The sequence below is a fragment of the Muntiacus reevesi genome, chromosome 1, assembly GCF_963930625.1.
Source record: "Muntiacus reevesi chromosome 1, mMunRee1.1, whole genome shotgun sequence".
NCBI classification, from domain to species: domain Eukaryota; kingdom Metazoa; phylum Chordata; class Mammalia; order Artiodactyla; family Cervidae; genus Muntiacus; species Muntiacus reevesi.
Window position 1 is genome coordinate 128,641,533 of NC_089249.1, and position 18,788 is coordinate 128,660,320.

Genomic DNA, 18,788 nt, shown 5'->3' on the forward strand with positions numbered 1-18,788 from the left:
AAATAAATTACTACATGTAAAGCATTTAGAACAATGTCTGATACCTAATAAGCACCATGTGTGTTGGTTTATTATCACCTGTAACATCTCTATTATTACTGTTGTTATGTTACTGTTACCATCTTTTGGAGACAGCTGAAAACATCATCTCGTGAGCTTTGGGAAAGGTGAGTGAATAATAGCTAAGTGTTCTCAATCTAGCAAATATTATTAAACTTTATTAGAAAGAATTATTGGCAAAATATGATACCACATGGATCCACCGAAAAGTTGTTTACTTCGTACCTTTTCTTCCCAAGAATTCCACAGATAATTTACATTGCCAAAAAGTGGTTTGCAGTATAATAAAAGAAACTGCTCAAGCATATGAGTATAGCTAGAAGGAATTTAAAACTCACACTGACCTCTACATGCATTCTTGGGGGAATTCTTGAAGAACTTGTATTTCAAAAATTTTTTGAGGAGAAGGCAGGAATTATTTCTATTAATATAATACTAATTTTTCTCTGAAAGTATGTTGTGTTCAGTATGCAAAATTAAAACAATGACGTATTTGCAATGCATTTGTCTTATGCATCCCTTCTCTATGGAGCTGGACTAGTATATATTTTAAACTATTTGCAACCACTCTTTCTGTGGACTTCTTCCATCTCAGTTAATGACAATTCTGACCTTCCAGACACACTTGTCAAAAACCTAAATCCACTTTTAAAAATAATTCTCTTATCTTAGAATGGTTTTAGATTTATAGAAAATTAGAGGGCAATGCAGAATTCCCATATGCCCCACATTCAGATTCCCCATATGCCCCACATTCAGATTCCCCTATTATCGAAATGATATTTTGGCATGATACATTTGTTATAGTGAAAGAAACAATATTGGTAAATTACTATTAGCTAAAGTCCATACTTGATTGATATTTCCTTAGCTTTGACTTAGTGCACTTTTTCTGTTCCAAGATCCCATCCAGGATACACTACAGTTAGTAGACATATCTTCTTAGAATCCTCTTGGCTTTGGCAGTTTCTCAGATTTTCCTTCTGTTTTTTGCTTGTTTGTTTGTTTTCCCTAGTTTTTTCTCATTAGACAGGGGTTACAGGTTTGGAGATAGAAGACCACAGAGGCAAAGTGCCATTTTCATCATATCCTCCTAAGGGAACATGCTACCAACGTGATTTATCACTATTGATATTGACCTTGTTCACCTGGCTGAGGCAGTGTTTGTCAGGTTTCTCCACTATAAAATTACTTTTTCTCTCTTTCCATGTTGGACTCTTTGGAAGGGAGTCACTATAAGCTACCCACAAAGGAGTAAAAGAATATTCACTTCTAAAAGTGCTCTAAGTAATATATTTATCTAGACATTTAAATTCTATTTTTTGATAGACACAGAGTGTTTCATGGAAAGATACTGCTTCAAAAATAAACTGCTTAATTCTAGTAATTTGTTCTAGTAAGTATAACACATGCTTACTGTATACAAACTAGAAAATGCATTTAAGCAAAAGGTCACCTAAAATGTACCACTTCAGACAGTGCTGCAGTCCTCAGTTGCTCAGTCGTGTCTGACTCTTTGTGACCCCATGAACTAAAGCCCGCCAGGTTCCTCTGTCCCTGGAATTTCCCAGGAAAGAATACTGGAGTGGACTGCCATTGCCTTCTCCAGGGGATCTTCCCCACCCAGTGATTGAACCACGTCTCTTGGGTCTCCTGCATTAGCAGGCAGATTCCATAGACCACTAAAGTTAATATTTTGAGGCACTATCGTCAAATCATCTTTCTACGTCTACATTTAGAGTTAAAATAACCCTCTACATATACTACTCTATCTGGCTTATTACCATTTCACATTAACCAAAATTAGTCTGTATTTTTTTTAGACTGAGTGTTTTCTTCTCTACAATTCCAGAGCCTAGCATAGTGCCCAGCATGAAGTGACTTCAGCAAATGTGATCCAATGAGCTTTCTGACTTGAACGGATGAAGTCTCCATGAAACAATTTAATGGAATTTGCTGACAAAAGCAATCTTCCTCTCTTCCTTTGCCCTCACAGGATAACCAAAGTCACAGGCATAGCATCACCAATTTGTGGCCTTGGACAATGAGTTAAATCAATGAAATAGTGTGTAGTTTGTAAGGACTAAAAGATAATGGTATGTGAAGTGTTTAAGCACACAGGCCCATGATTCCTTACCCCAAACCCAAAAGACTAGGTATATTTTGAAATTCAGAATTCTTCAGTTGAGGAGGATATTAGAGCAAATGTGTAATATATTATGAAACACCATGATTGGGCACAAGGAAACGCATTGTAGTCAAACAGTCATATTTCCTATGTAAGTGAATAATCACAATAAATAGACCAATTCCTTGTTTTATAATTTTTTAAAGTAGATTCTAAAAATCCCTTGTGGCTGGACTCTAGAGGAGTCCCAGTTCCTTCAGCCTCAGTTTCTTACCATCTAGGGACCAACTTGTAAAATTAAAAGACCCACCAGCATTCAGGACTGGCATTTTGCATTTCCAGGAATAACTTTTTGTTATCTAAAGGCCAAAGATATAAATAAGCTTCCTTATCTGTTATCTGTGCCAGTTTTTATGATTTCCTTCCTAGCCCAGCTTTTCACTTAGGGAAAGCTTGTTAAGGGCCCAGCTTTAGGTTGGAAGGGAGGAAGAGTTTCTCACTCTCTGCCTTTGCTGGACCCAGGCCCTGCCCTCCAACCTATAGGGTGGATGTTACCCATCCCCTCAGTCACTGATGCTGATAAACTCCCAGGAAACAACACCATCAGTTTTCCTGCTTATAGCTCTCTTTCAATTAATCCTCAGTTTCTGCTGCCAGACGATTTCCCTTCTTTCTAGCAAAGTCAGCTGAGCATTAAATAACAGTTTCTATTTTATCCAACATGTCCTTGGGTTATAGCAGAGTCATTAGGTTTTCTTAGTCTACCATATTGCCAGACCAGAACTCTTAATTTCATTTTTCTTTTAAATAAACAACCTATTTATTAAATACTTAAAATATTCTATTAGCCAGATTTTTTCATTAACCAGGCATACCACTTCCCAAGCCTTGTGGAATAATATTTGATATAGGCATGATATAGTTACTTTTGAAATAAAAATTCCTTAATAAATATTTTTCTTTTGTAAGTAAGTCTTTGTAAGCCTACTCTGGAAAATGAGAAATCACAATTTGGTGCCATCTACTTAGTGACAAATTATCTTCCAGACACTGAATACAATTGTTTAGTTGAAATGACTCAAATGCTACCTATTCTTAACAGCAACAGAATAAATTTGTTATGCTGAAATGTCAGTGCTGTCTAGGTAGTGTTGTTCCAAGATATTTATGATCGCATCAACCCTATTTGGTTCTCTTCCTCTTGTGTGCATGCATGCTAAATCCTTCAGTCGTGTCTGACTCTTTGCAACCCTATGGACCAGAGCCCACCAGGCTCCTCTGTCCATGGGATTCTCCAGGCAAGAAGACTGGAGTGGGTGGCCACGCCTTCCTCCAGTTTCATCCTTAGTAAACCCCAATCTTAATTTCTTCTTTAAATAGAGTTCATTGCTGATCCTGAGCGCATTGTCTGGAACTGAACAAGGACGTACTCAATATTTGGTGACTAAACTTCCACTTGATGAATAGTTTTGTGCTGGTCACTCTGTCAGGCTATTAGCTGGAACTTGAGAAAAGATGAACAAAAACTCGTAGCATTGGAGCCCCAGTTCTATGATCTTTTTCAACTTTAAATTCAGGGTGGCCTTTGTGGCTACCCTGCTTTGTTTTTCTTTGCTTGTCACGAATGAGGCAGTTTGATATTTGAATTCCTGATAAGCCTTTTTCAAGACTGTTAACATCACAATTGGCAGATGGCATCTTTCTAAGGTAGGATAATGAATAAAATTCCCTTTTATCTTCCTGGGGAATCAATGACTACATTGAAAACTATGATAACACTGGATCTTTCCTCAATAACAGATGTGATTTGTAAAGTGAAAATCAATGTTTAGACTGATTATGTCTCTTAGCAATACGGAAGATTTCATCTGAATAATTACAATAAAAATATATGATTAATCAGTTGAGTAAGACTAGAAATTCAGTAAATAATGAACCTTATTGGGCCATTTTTTTGGCTTCACAATCTGGGGAAATTGTGAGCTTCACACTTCTCCCTCAAAAGCACAAGCTAATTTCCTAAACACATGTCCCTGATCAGGGTGACATACAGTATGCATCTCTGTGGACACCTGAACCAACTGATGGGCTGACAGATATTTCTTCTTATGCTCAGCCTCCCAGTAGGTTTGGAGTATGGGCTTGCAAGGATAGATCCTCACATCCTCCAGGCAACCCTTCGTTGAAAGATGAGTTTCACAATGTTTGGTTTCTATTGCTGTAAAACATCTATCACATATAATGTATGTACCAGCTAGACTCTTTCGGTTGTGGATGACCCAAACATAACCCAAACCTGCAGACAAAAGGCAGGAACTTACTGGCTTCACACTCAAACCACAGAGGAGGGCGGGCAGGCTTCAAGAACGGCTGGTCTCAGTACTAGAGTACTGTCCAGGCCCTTGCTTGAGCTCTGCTTCTCTCAATGTCTTGGTCTCATTCTCTCCAGGAAACACAGCCACTGACAGCCAGTCTTATCTCAACATCTCTTTCCCTAAAAGAAAAGAGCATCTTTCTCACAGCGTTACACAGAAGAACAGTAAACTCTTGGAAGGGTTAAGAATGGTTCATCTGGGGCCATGTGTCCACCCCTTGAACCATCACGTCATTGGTCAAACACTGGCCTGAATTTTCTGCTCCCCACTTTAGCCAGAAGCTAAGGGATTGTTTTTGTAATGAAACAGTGGCAAGCATAAAAGGCACTACATACACTTAATCAGGTAATTATATATATTAATCATTTTATTATGTAATATAGTTATATAGCTGAGCAACTTCACTTTCACTTTTCACTTTCACGCATTGGAGAAGGAAATGGCAACCCACTCCAGTGTTCTTGCCTGGAGAATCCCAGGGACGGGGAAGCCTGGCGGGCTGCCGTCTATGGGGTCACACAGGGTCGGACACGACTGAAGGGACTTAGCAGCAGCAGCATATAGTCTATGTATGTTTGTCTTTAAGAAAGTCACAAGACTTTCTTAAAGACAAACATAAGACTTTCTTAAAGACAAACATTGTCCTTATATACGTGAATATGTATGTATTTTCTGTATATCTGTATATACTAGTTCATGAATATAGATGAATGCATAAATTGTACACATGTATTACTGTTTTGCAAGTAAGAGTGTAGGTTTTCCTTTTCCAGGGATCCCATTTACATCCCCAGATCATAACTACCCAGTGACTGTATCCTCTATCTTCTATCCCCAACAGTAAAATGCATTCCAGGCCGATTGGCCTACTTATTGGCCCCGCTAACTCACGGCAGTTGTGTCTGACTCCGTGCGACCCCATAGACGGCAGCCCACCAGGCTCCCGTCCCTGGGATTCTCCAGGCAACAACACTGGAGTGGGTTGTCATTTCCTTCTCCAGTGCATGAAAGTGAAAAGTGAAAGTGAAGTTGCTCGGTCGAGTCTGACTCTTCGTGACCCCATGGACTGTAGCCCACTAGGCTCCTCCGTCCACGGGATTTCCCAGGCAAGAGTACTGGAGTGGGGTGCCATTACTTTCTCTGCTTATTACCCCTACACGTGTCTGATTTCCTTCTTTTGGAAAGTCAGAGAATCATGCAGGCCTAAAGTAGTATCCCAGGAGCCCCATAGGCATGGGGTGCCATGTTCAAGTCAGGGGTACACAGAAGGAAGCATTATTAAAAGCGACCTTATATGTAGTTCTCGTGGCATCAGGACCAAGATATGAATACTCCAAGACTGCATAACCAACCAAACAATATGGGGAGCTGGAAGGTAAGAGCTAAGGGTAAGGGAACCAGAGGGAAGTAAGAAAGGAATGCACAGTGTGAGGTGGTGGGGATTCCTAGCGCAAACATGAGTTCACTGCGGCTTCTGTGTAGAGCCCTTGGCCTATTGGGAGTGGTAGGAGCTGAAGGAACATGGACAGTTCACCTTCAGACCTTCTGCTTTAGCTCTTTTCCCCAACTCTGCTTTCTCTTCTTTCTCTATCCCACCCAAATCCTTACCCTATGCATGTGTCTCACCCCCCAACAAAGCCTCCTGGAATTATAACCCACAGCAAGGTCTGACCCTCTCCTTGGGCAGTGGTGCCCTTGAGATTGCCTTGAGATCAGCCACTGTTTGGGAGCTGCTATTTCACAACCAGACTAGGAAACTTAATCTTTTCTCCACTTAATAAATATATGTCCTTATACTTAGGAAAAAGATAAATTATCTTCCAAATGAAAAATTCAATATGCACACACCAAAGAAGTCATCTTTGCTGTATGTTAATTTAGTTGTTTCCTTTTCTATAACAATCTAATAGTTGAAAGTTATTTTACTTTACGGCTATACAAATGCAATGTTCAGATTTTAATTAACAATTAAATTGATGAGTTTTAAACTTCTGGAACATATATTTGCATATAATTGCTCTCAGTATACTTCTGTAAAATCCAAAGCTCATATTCCCAAAAACAGAAAGCCTATTCATGTCAACTTTAGTTACATGTGTACATTTATTTGATTGTGTCGAGTGTGTGCTTTTATTGCCAAGAAAGTCAGCTCTGTTTCTTAATTGTTGCTATAACCACAATTTGGGAAATTCTATTACAACATCAATATGGTATGCACATCTTTAATTAGGCTAGTATGGCCTGTCACAGCAACTGATCCTATGTATTCTTATTTAGTCTACTGGAGGTTTTAAAATGTCCTCATTTTTTAAAGAGACATATTTCGGCCTCATTAAATTGTTAAATCAATATACAGCCCTACGACTTGATTGCTATGTTCTAGAAATCCTGCTCCTCTTCACTTGGTGCATCTTTAGCACCATCTGAACAGGCATTCTTCCCCAAACACCTAAAATCCTCTGCAGTTCTAGTGTGTTAGGACTCTCTTATCAGATCTGAAGGAGATACCTGTCACCTTCCTCCCAAGTACCAGGAAGATCTGGCTGTGGCATCCTATTGATCCCCAGAGCTTGACTCTCTTATCTGGTAGTTAATGCAAATACCTCACAGGTTGCTTTCTCTGAACAATGTCTTCACATCAGGTCACCAACCAAAAAGACAAGATTCCATGGTCTGGAGATTCCAAAAAGAATCTAGCCTAGAGTTCATTTCCCTCCTTTTCCTCCAGATCTGCCATGATCTCAACAGGGAGAAACAATGATTACCTGTAACCAAGCCCTGCAGTCCCTTAGTCTTTTATACCTTTTATTCTGCCACAAAATGAATCAGTAAAATCTGCATTAAGGAGGAGAATTCCCATGATATTGACAAGCATAGATATGTCTTTTTGAAACACATATGGGTGTTTTATGCTTTTTGCTATGTCCAAGGTCAAATGATAATTCAGGAACTGCCATAAAGCTATAGGTGGAGTTTCTCAAATTCAGTCCTATTAAAATAGAAGGTTGCATTCTTCATCAATAGTGACATGAGAGGGCAAGTGTGAGCAGCTCGGGGGTCAGGGATTAAAGTAGGGGTGGGACACAGGGGAGCTATAGGACCTATTGTAAAATCTAAATCTTTCCTGGTCTCAGCTTCAGTATGGCACTACTTCTTGGTGGTTGTCAGCTCAAACAAGTATTGATGAGGAATTCTGGGTTCTCTGGTCAGCAGGGGCTTCCTGAATTTCATCACTCACCAGGTTAGTTGACACTCATTTTGTTACCCTGCTTCTCAAGATTTCTCATTCCCCAAATATAAGAACTTTATATTTCTTAACTGTATTAAGAAAGGGAAGGGGAACAGGGCAAAAGATGGGAGCCAATATTTAGACTGCCATTATTATTGTGGGATGGGTATTTTAATTCTTTCAATTTATCTCCTCTAGACTGGCCCTCATAATTTTCACTACATATTCCTTTTTTATGGATCTGGACCAGTAAAAGAAAATACTCCAACCACACGAAATGTGATGGTTGGATAACATCACTGACTCAGTGGAGTTTGAGCAAAATCTGGGAGATAGTGAAGGACAGGGAAGGCTGGCACGCTGCAGTCCACGGGTCACAAAGGGTCAGACACAGCTTAGCAACTGAACAACAGCATATGAAATATAAGCAAGTCCATCTATTTCTCTCTCTTGTGTTCTTTATACTTCTACTTCTTGTACTTCCTTGGGGAATAGATTGTTCAAAAACTAGGTGAATTGAGCAAATGAAGCCAAGCTTCAACTGGGTATAATTTACTATATGAGAGTTCTTCATGACAGATTGTCATAGATTCATGAGACAGCTTATACTTCCACTTGTGCCAAGCCTAAAGGACCAGAACTCAGCTCACTTTTAAAGATAACAAAATAATCACAGCTTGCTCCCAAGCAACTCAGCTCTCTGGTGTCCACAAAATCTTCAACCTAATTCTGCCACTCCCATCCCGCATCTTTATTTAGACAGTAGTGGAGAGACATCCTTTCCTGTAAACATTTCTGCTCTAAAAATCTTAGTCTAGTGGCAGTAATGTCTGATTCAACTGAAACACTGGGCAATAAAACCATCATTGACAATGTCATGCTTGCAGCTGCTCTGAGCCTGGAAATCATTGCTGGCAAGTCAACATGTCCAAAAAATTCTTGGACATCTGGTGGTGTCTAGAAAGCATGTGCTTTCTTCTGAGAAACTTCTGAGAAAACCTCAAGGACCAAGATCTTGAAATAAATAGATCATCTTGGCCACCACTTAACTCAGCTCAGCCATAGCCATTGACTCTTTTTCCAGATTAGAATAGAGTGAATAGGAACACAGGAGTGTGTGGTTACCTTTGAAACAAAATTCAAGGGCCACTATTATAGCTATTTGCCCTAGAACATAAAATCCACCACTTATCATTTTTGCTGTATTACTTAAACTCCTGAAGAATTTTCTTTCTGAGTCTAATAGATTAATGCAACTATCTCTGGGAAGGCCTGCACTTAAAGCCATTATTCGGTGAGGACCCATGCACAGAGCATTTGGGAGTAAGAGAATGAAGACTTGTGGTAGGAAGAGAAGAATTTTGAGAAAGATGAAATAACGAGGATGGAGGTAAAGAGTCACCAAATTTTGTCTTCCTCTTGATTTAGCCTTAGAGTTTGGAGGAAAATCTGTCATTCTTTTGGGGTGTTATACATTGTTTTTCAGCTTCCGTGCAAAATTTTCTGCTTATTACTTGCACTAATGTTTCAGCATAGGACCTCCCTTTCTATCTTGCATACGCTAGAGGAATAAATAACCTGGATATATGCTAGTTTTTGCTTAAAATGAAATGTGCCTATTTCAAATATTTCTAGTTTATTTTATATAGGTTAATATACCATTGCTTTTCTTTCTTTCTTTTATTTCTTGCTGTTAAAGTAGATGAAATATTTTGTGTGATTCTTCATCAATTAATACCCTACTTGGGCTCAAAATGTGCTTTTAATAACTTTTTTTTATAAAATAGATATACAGTGCATACAATGCGAAGACATATTTTACAAATGTTCAGAATGTGAACCACATATAACTTCCAGCTGATTCAAGACATAGGGTGTTGCTGATATCTCAGAAACTCACATGAATCACAAACCACAAGTTTCTCTCAGAGGTAACTGCTCTTCTCACTTATACAATAATTCCCTTGCTTTTTTTCCCTTTTTAGTTTTTACCTCCTATGCTAAGTCACTTCACTTCAGTCGTGTCCGACTCTGTGCGACCCCATCCCTGGGATTCTCCAGGCAAGAACACCTCCTATACCTTTCCGTAAACAATACCACTTAGCTTTAAGTCTTCCTCTGATTTATAAATTGAATCACATGGTTTGTGTGCTTTTACTTTTGCATCTTTTGCTCAAAATTATGCTTTTCTAAGATCCATACATGTTGTCATGTGTGCCCATGCTAAGCCACTTCAGTCGTGTCCAACTCTTTGCGACCTTATGAACTGTAGCCTGCCAGGCTCCTCTGTCCATGGATTCTGCAGGCAAGGATACTGGAGTGGATTCTCATGCCCTTCTCCAGGGAACCTTCCTGACACAGGGATCGAACTTTCATCTCTTAGGTCTCCAGCAGTGACAGGCGGGTTCTTAACCACTAGCGCCAGCTGGGAAGCCCACATGTTGTCACACATAGCTGCAATTTCCTCATTTCCATTGATTTAACCATTTAACCATTTTCCTACTAAGAGATATGTCCAGGTTCTAGAATAATACTCTTATACATGTCATCTATGCCTCCCACTGCATGTGTTCATGCATGTCTCAACTGAATGCATGGATGATTAGAAATGCTGGGATGTAGAATATGCAGATTTTCACCTTTACTAGAAAATGGGAAGCTGTTTTTCCCAAAGTAATTATTCCCTCTACTAGTATATGAGTTCCTATTGTTCCACATCATCATCACCAATACTTGGTATTGTCAGACTCTTGATTTTTTGGTCAGTCTGGTTTTTAGTGAGCATTCACCTCCTTGTGCTTTTTTCTTCCTTCTCATTGTGGTTTTAAATTTGCAAAACTTTGATTTCTAATGATACTAGGAACTCACCCCTTCATTTATTTACTGCCTTGAATCCAGATTCCTTAAAATTTTAAATTTCATACTCTAAAATTTTATATTTTGGTGTTGTGCATACTAGGCATTTCATGATATAACTGATAAGTACAAAGCAAGCAAAAGAAATTCATTCATTGAATATCAGTTTGGAACTGGGCATTTCATGTACTTTGTCCTATTTAATCCTCATAATAACTTGCTGTGGTGGTTTAGTCACTAAGTCGTGTCCGACTCTTGCAACCCCATGGACTGAAGCCCGCCAGGCTCTTCTGTCCATGAGACTTTCCAGGCAAGAATACTGGCGTGCGTTGCCATTTCCATAACTTGCTAGTTGATCTTGTTTTTCTAAATGAGAACTAGTACTCAAATCATGCCTGTGTGCATCTGTAGTCTAAAAACTCTTTCCAGTAATCATGTTCCCTCTCAAGAAATTACCTTCACAGGATCAAAATAATGATCAAATCTTGTAGCAAAGTCATTGTATTACAAATCACACCAAAAGAATTTCAAAAGTGGCTAGTTAATATGAGTAATTAAATAATTGCAGCCCTAGGTCAGTTTTCCTCTTAACACTCCAAAATCCAATCCATTATTATATAAACAAATGAAAGGTTCTTTGATATTTGGTGAGATTTCTCTCATGAGAGTAATTTGTGAGACAGTTCAGTCACATGTTTCATTTTCTACCCATGAGAGGCACTTGTGAAATGATTAACACAATCCAGTAGAGTTATAGAATATTAAATGACAGTCTGAAATAAAGAAACAAAAGACAAAAGTGAAACAAACTATTCTCTAAGAGATACATTTTTATATAAGTAATCAATTTATTAGGACATTCAACAAATTCAAGCAATAGACACTTTAAAAAATTAATTCAAAGCCAATTAAAGGATAAATATCAAGCAAGGCTCCAAGAATTTATATGCTATTAATGGTGCCTTTTTCTTTTTAACTATAAAGTCTAATAAAAGCCTATAAATCATGCATATATAGAAACAATTTTCAAAGAATCAAATTAACCAGAAGCAATGACTCAGGCATGATATTGCCTACAAAAGGGGATGGACAAAGCCAGTTTTCAACATCCCTCACTGACGCTATGAATAATTCCTGGGATGGGAGTTGCATTCTGTGGGTAATTCTCTTCTCTAGTATTTTTGCAAAAATGACCTTTCAGTGGGATCTGATCCAAAATTCTTTCCAGTGATGTAGACACACTCGTGATTTGTACCTTTGTCACCAACAAATTCCAAAGGCTTGGACTTGGCAGCGATGACTATTAATCTCACACATCCCACTCCATGGAAACAAATAGTGAAAACAATTATATTAATCAGTTCTATACACTGCATACATTTTGTGAGGTTTTTTATTTTTACTTCACTCCATGACACAAATCCTCGCTTGCAAAAATGCTAGCACAGTGTGCACTTTCTACTTGTCAATATACCTCCATCCTCTTCTGTACCACCAATGGGCTACAAAGATTTAGAGGTTCAGTGATTATAGGATTTGAATGATTTTAACCCCTTTAAATTTGGAAACTCTTTAAATCCCATTATCTCTGCAGCCACTGAGAATTTTTAAATCAGCTTGGCCTTTTCTAGCTCCAGGTCTAAGGATTACAGAGTTTTAAAGAGTATAAATGCCTCTTTGCAGTTCTACAAAGAGCTGTCCCCAACCAGCTGACCTCCAGGAAATAAAGCCAGCCATTTCTCCAGCTGGTGACTGCTGATCAGAGTTTCTAAATGGAAAGATATGTATGTTATGCCACAAACCACCAGGAAAACAAGTAATTGCTTCCTCAACTCCACATGAAGCCAGTGAATCAGAAGATCTGATGCAGGAGGGGGCAGCAGACTTTAGACATGTGTCAGAAAGTGTTTAAGAATGAAAAAACAGGAAATGTCAGGGACCCAAAGAAGCTCACTGGGCCATAGAGGAAGTTCAGTGATGGGAAGCCACCTCGCGCCCAAAGAAAAGTTGTTACCACGGACACCCTCAAACCCTACGTGACCCTCTGAGGTCTTACCTCTTGCGTCCTCACATTTATGTATCCATAGTGAGTTCGAAGGGGCCGCCTGTATGTATAGGAGAATGGTATCCATTTCGCACCAGGTTGTCCAAAGCAGTTTAGTAGCAATGGGAAATTCACTTCATTTACAAGGCGCACCACCAGCAGGAACAGGAATGCTGCTATGAAGCTCACTGCAATCACAGACTTTCTCTACAAAACATTAAAATAAAAGAAGAATGAATGACTTTCAATCAAAAACAGTCTCAGAAAAAGAATGTTTCACTTGGAGACAGAAAACAATTATTTGGTGCCCAGATTGTCCTAATGCCCTGAGCCTCTGAAAACAAACTGAGTATGGATTATATTTCCATCCCATTCCTATCTCGCCTTACCTTCCTATCATCCTCAGTGACTCCTATGCAGTTTTCAAAACCCGAGTCAGACTTTCCGATCTATAGGAAGCCTTTCCTGTCTGTTCATTTTCCTCCTCAGTATCGTCCCCTCACCACCAACCTATCTACTCTAATAGAGGCAAGAAGTCCCACCACTCCAGTACTTTGAAGGCCCTTCTCCTGTTGTGCATTTTTCATGGCATAATTCCTTACATGACTTTTCTTTCATGTAATTTTGAGTTTCTGGAGAACTGAGCTGCACTATGCCATATTGCCCTGTATCCTAGGTCTTTACACAATACATACTGTAAGCACCCACAAACATGTGTGTGAACGAATAAATGGATTTTGCATTCTGGTATTCCCAGTCTCATTATAAAGCATTATTCTGTATCTTTATCTAGCACCCTTTATAGGCAAGAAACTTTGTGCTATAGGACATGCAAAAGTAAGATTCAAAAAAGCTAACAGTAGGGAAAAAACCACATCAAGCAGCATAAGAACATCCCCTAAATGGGTTTGTCATCAAATCAGAGTAGGAGTAACTGCATCAGACTGCCATGGGGAAAGGAGAGCTGTATTTGTGCTCAAACTTGATAAAATGCATGCATTTTTCACTAGACATGTGTGAGCAGAGCTTTCTAGGAAGAGGGAACAGAGTAAGGAGGCAAGAAAACATGAGGTTATTCATAGCCACATAGCATTTTGTTTTACTGTGACACAGAGAAGAAGAAAAAGCTGAAAATAAAGATGATAACTTTATAGACTGTCTCAGATACCAAGGTGAGAAGTCTTTACTGAGTTTGTTGGATGACGGAAAACTGAAGGAGATTTTTTGTTTAGTTATTTAATTTTTGAAATGTGACTGTTATGTTATAATCAGTCACCAGTGTTTGAGGCACTTTGGAGCAGAGTGAAACCAAACATAGGCAGCAACTAGTTAGGAGATATTCCAATTGTCGAGGACAGAAGTAATGCAGGATGGAAGTGAGAACAGTGGCAGGGGGGAATAAAAAGGTGAGGAAAGACATGAGCAACTCAATTTAGGTGGAAGACAGAAACCTTGGCTTTTGACTGAACAGAAGTGCCAGACAGAAAATCCAGAGATGCCTGAGATGTTGAGTTCAGGTAGCTGCAATAACACTGATCGTATCAGGAGAAGCCTGGGTGGTCAGGGTAGGAAATGATTTAAGAGAGTTAAGTGGACAAAGAGCTTGACTTTCTAAGGCCTAGTTCTCAAGGACAAATGGGTCATCATGGGGTCAGGCAGAAAATCAAGTCTAGAGTAAGAAGAAAGAAGAGAGCTGAGGACAGTTGTTAGGAACCACACTGCCTTCTCTCCAGGGTGAAGACACAATGAAATATTCCTTCCTGAAGAAGGGGCTTTGCCCTTGACTCTTCTTCAAACTTAAGGGAAACCAAATAACTTTCTGGGAAAGACTGAATGTTTGCTGGTGGTGCTGTTGTTTTTAGCTTGCCACTTTCTGGTAGAGTCAGCTTCCTTTTACTCCTCACAGAATGTCCCAAAGAAGAAAAGAAGCCCAAGGCTGGCCCCTGAATCCTCCCTGGGCCCGTGGTCACAGTCTCTGAAAGGGCAACAGAATAAGGCTTGAAAGTCAGACACCCAAAGGAAGACTTCTCTCTTGCCCAGCTCCCAGAATTTGTAAAAGCCCCATCCATCCCTCTGTCTAGCCAGCCTAATTTTCCAATCACCTGAAAGTCCCTTGAGTTCTGCTTCCTCAAAACCCCTTATCTCACTACTTACTACCATAGCCTTACCTCATTTAACCTTCTAATCATGAAAAACTGTTTTAATTTGTTCCTCTGTGGGATCATTATGTCCACAACATTGCAATGTGTCAAGGTAACAGCTTAAATGAGGTGATGGATCTTACAAGTTTAAAGGGACATAGACCAGAACAGATGGCTAAATAAAAGCAAAGGGGCCAGTCACCCATTAAGTAAACAGGTAAGAACCTTTTTTATCACCGTCCGGTAGTTTGTTGCAAACCAGTAACTTGTTTTGAAGGAAACCAGGTGGGATTTGTGCTTTTGTCTCTTTCAGAGCCCAACGTGGCTCTCTGCGTCTCTGAGCTGCCGCATTGCACTGCATGGCTGGGGTTAGAGGACAAAAGCGTGGAGGGCCTGTCTGAATTCACTGATGTCACAAAATAACACATACATAATCCACCCATGAGGGGAAAATAAATCAGCCATTTTGAGAGAAACTTCAAAATGCAATGAAATCATAGTTGTAAACGCCTGCTACCTAGCAATCCATGTCTGTCTCCCATGTTCTATCAAAGGGAACCAAGTAATGAGCACAGAGAGGATGAAGCGGGCAAATGAGGAGTGAAAGCAGACACTCACTCCTCTGCGCTGGACCTGCATCACAGTCTGCAGTGGGCAGACAGGCTTCCTTCAGGGCTCCGGCTTCCAGCCTCGATTCTGTTGCATTGTCTGACCCTCATTCTTTGCCTTCCTACATATTTCCATATTCTTGTTTAACATAAGCTCATTCCCATAGTGCTAATATGAAACACCCTGATGGTTCACTAGAAAAGGTCTACAAGCATATTCTGGACTCAAGGACAACAGGACTTAATGTGGAGTGCATTCTTCTAGTAGTCCCTTCTGCCAGATCATGACCTTGAGTTTCAACAGCTAAAACAAAACCCCAGTGAGGCTACTCAAAGTTCCACACACCAGAATGCAGTGAGGATATGTATGTGTGTCTCTATAGGGACATAGGAGTTGGGGAAGTTACAAAATACCAACAGGATATGTTGTTCTCATGTAGTTGCTAAGTCGTGTCCAACTCTTTGCGACCCCATGGACTGTTGCCTCCTCTCTCCTCTGTCCATGGGATTTCCCAGGCAAAATACTGGAGTGGGTTGCCATTTCCTTCTCCAGGGGATCTTCCTGGACCAGGGATTGAACCCATGTCTCCTGCATTGACAGGCACTGGCAGGAGGATTCTTTATTGCTGAGCCACCAGAGATGTGCATCCATGATATACATGAATATATTTACTCCAAGTCACAACTGCACATTGAGTCCACACTCTGTTTAGACTTGGCGAGGTGTTGAAAAGCAGAAATAAAACTACAGAAGATGGACAGGCCACGCTTGCAAAGAGTCACAACTTAGTGCATCTGGCAAGTGAACAGAAAATTCGAATATCATATATTAAATGGGGTATGCACAGGGTGGTGTGGTACTCCAGAGGAAGAGGGGGGGAGCCATGCATGAAACAATTTAAAGAATGCTTGTCTGAAGGGGTGATGTTCAAAGGGAGTCCTGACGAATGAGGAGAAGTTAGACAAGTGGAGATAAGAAGGGCATTCCAGGCAGAGGGAACAGTTTAGACAAAGGCACAGAAGTTTTTTAAAGGCCTGAATTTGGTCAGAAACATGCAAGTTATTCGATAAGAAGAATACATTTGATATGTAGTAGGAGATATGCTAGGAAGTGGACAAGGTTCAAATCATAACAAAAAATAAACTAAATGCATTAAGTCAGATGCATTTACTTGTCCCACTTCCCGTACATTAGGATAATGAAAAGATAAATGCATAAAGTGCTGTTTTATAACTCTAAAGTATTCTTCACTTTCCAATCAAGTGAAAATGTATCCATCACTTTATCTTATTACAAATTGCCAGTTAACATACCACAACTTGTTTCCAGTTGTTTGATTTTAGCTATCCTATCAGTTGCTTCTTCTTTTAACTGTTTTGAGTCCATCAACAGTCAGCAAGTGACTCTACTTGTTTACACATGTGTTTTACATCTAATGATTTGTTTATGAAATTGATCACTGCTGCCTTTATTGAAGTAATCAGAGCATTCCCCCAGATTCAACAACCAACAATTAGGTAAGAGAAGGCAACAGTAAGTACTTGTCAAGTTAATAATGCATAAGATTCAGTTCAACAAACTTTTCACACTGTAGAAAACAGATATAAATTTAATGAGTCGTTCCCCTAAGCTCACACAGTGAACACTAAATGATATAATAGGTGGAAAAAGCAAAGCACAGGTTGGGGAACCTAGTGAACACCCAAAAATGGAAGATGTCACTATAATATGAGCACTAACTGTGAAGTCCTTGGAGGACATGAGCCAGTGATGAGCACAGGCTAGCCCATGGGAACACATGATAAGAGCCAAAAGATACCTTTTTCTCAAATATCCCAAGCAGCTGCAGACACATGAACATTCAACACAACTCATCCACGCAAGTTCTGAGAGAATGTCACCATGCCCAAATAGATCTGATGAATTGCTTTATGGAAAACTTTCTCCTTCTTTTGCACAAGTCTGAAGGGGCCTTTAACAGCTGAGACATTTAGAATTTAATCCCCTCTGTGCTGCAAAAATATGCATCAAAAATGTGGCATTCCAGTTGCCTGCTCTTTAGAGTAGGAATATCATTTATCAGACTTTATAGCAGAAATACCTATTTCAAAGTAAAACCCACAGAGAATTCATGATTTAGGAAGAAAACAATTGCAGAGATCTGGACCTAGCAATTTTGCAACCCATATTAGCATTTTTATGTTTTTATTCTTTTTATCACAGATTTTATCCACAGAATATGCTCTTTAACTTTTAGATTAGTTGGTTGCTAGATTTTTTTTGGTTTATTTTCTGTAAATGATAGACAACAGTATAAAGTTATATTTTTCTACTTAAACTGTATTATTTAATGACTGAATTAGTTACTTATGTGGTAAAATGGCACACTTTTGTCCATATGCTATCACTTACTCAATAATAAGTATGAAACACAGTGTCAATTGTATTATTTATACCATTACTCAGTAACCTCACACAGTGATGGGAACCTACTCATTGCTTATTTGTGACTTATCAAATACAATTTTTTTTCCTGTATAAGAAGCTATATATTCAGTGTAATTCTACCTTATGCCATTGGCCAAGCTCCAAATCTGGTCTCCCTGAATGCAACAAAGCTTCATCCCTTTTGTATAAGGATGAACTAGCAAAGCTTAGGGTATATAAATAAAACCTTCATTTGTTTCATTTTATTTATTGAATCAACAAACTGGATCCTGACTGTTAAACTATGGTGAACTCTGGGGAAATCTCACTCATATGTTGTGGGGGACAAGAAAAAGAGGGTAAAAAGAAAAAGTGGACAATCCTAGACTGGTGGAGTCCACACAGGAGCTTATCAAGGGCAGCCTTAGGTAGCTAGCTGGTAATAGAATCACTGAGGTCATCAAGAAGAGAGTAGTGAATGTCAAACAAGGTCACCAGGGGAGAATAAGCAGCACATCAGAAACCAGGAGGCTAATGAAGAAAATGTGATAGGAAAAAGCAATACATTTTGAGAGCAAGCTCTGGAGAAGGCAGAAGAGTGAAAAAAAGTAGGGAGGGATTTGGTTAGAGGAAGTTATACATCATGCAGAGAGTCTGCACTTGCACTATAGACTCTGAAGAAGGGGTCTAAGTGTGGGATAGAGAGGTCAGACTTGATCATGGAAAGCTCACTCTGGAGGTGGTGTAGTAAGTGAATGGACAGGCTGGAAAGACCCTTCAGGAAAGACAACAATGAATGAAAAAAGGCAACAATGGACTACTTCTTCTATCTAGATAGACACTAATAGTGTCTATCACTAATAGACATGAAAAATTCTCAATATGAAAACTGCAATTATTACTTTCAGTGACTGGCTTT

The 18,788-nt window shown here is 39.4% G+C and overlaps 1 protein-coding gene across 5 annotated transcripts in view; it reads right to left on the reverse strand.

Annotated features, from left to right (window-relative positions):
• Window positions 1–18,788, reverse strand: part of ST6GALNAC3 (ST6 N-acetylgalactosaminide alpha-2,6-sialyltransferase 3) — a 614,185-nt gene that overhangs the window by 350,597 nt on the left and 244,800 nt on the right. For all 5 annotated transcript variants that reach the window (XM_065910820.1, XM_065910807.1, XM_065910829.1 and 2 more), the window contains exon 2: window positions 12,705–12,899. In XM_065910820.1, coding sequence (XP_065766892.1) covers window positions 12,705–12,899 — 195 coding nt within the window. The remainder of the gene's footprint in view (window positions 1–12,704; window positions 12,900–18,788) is intronic.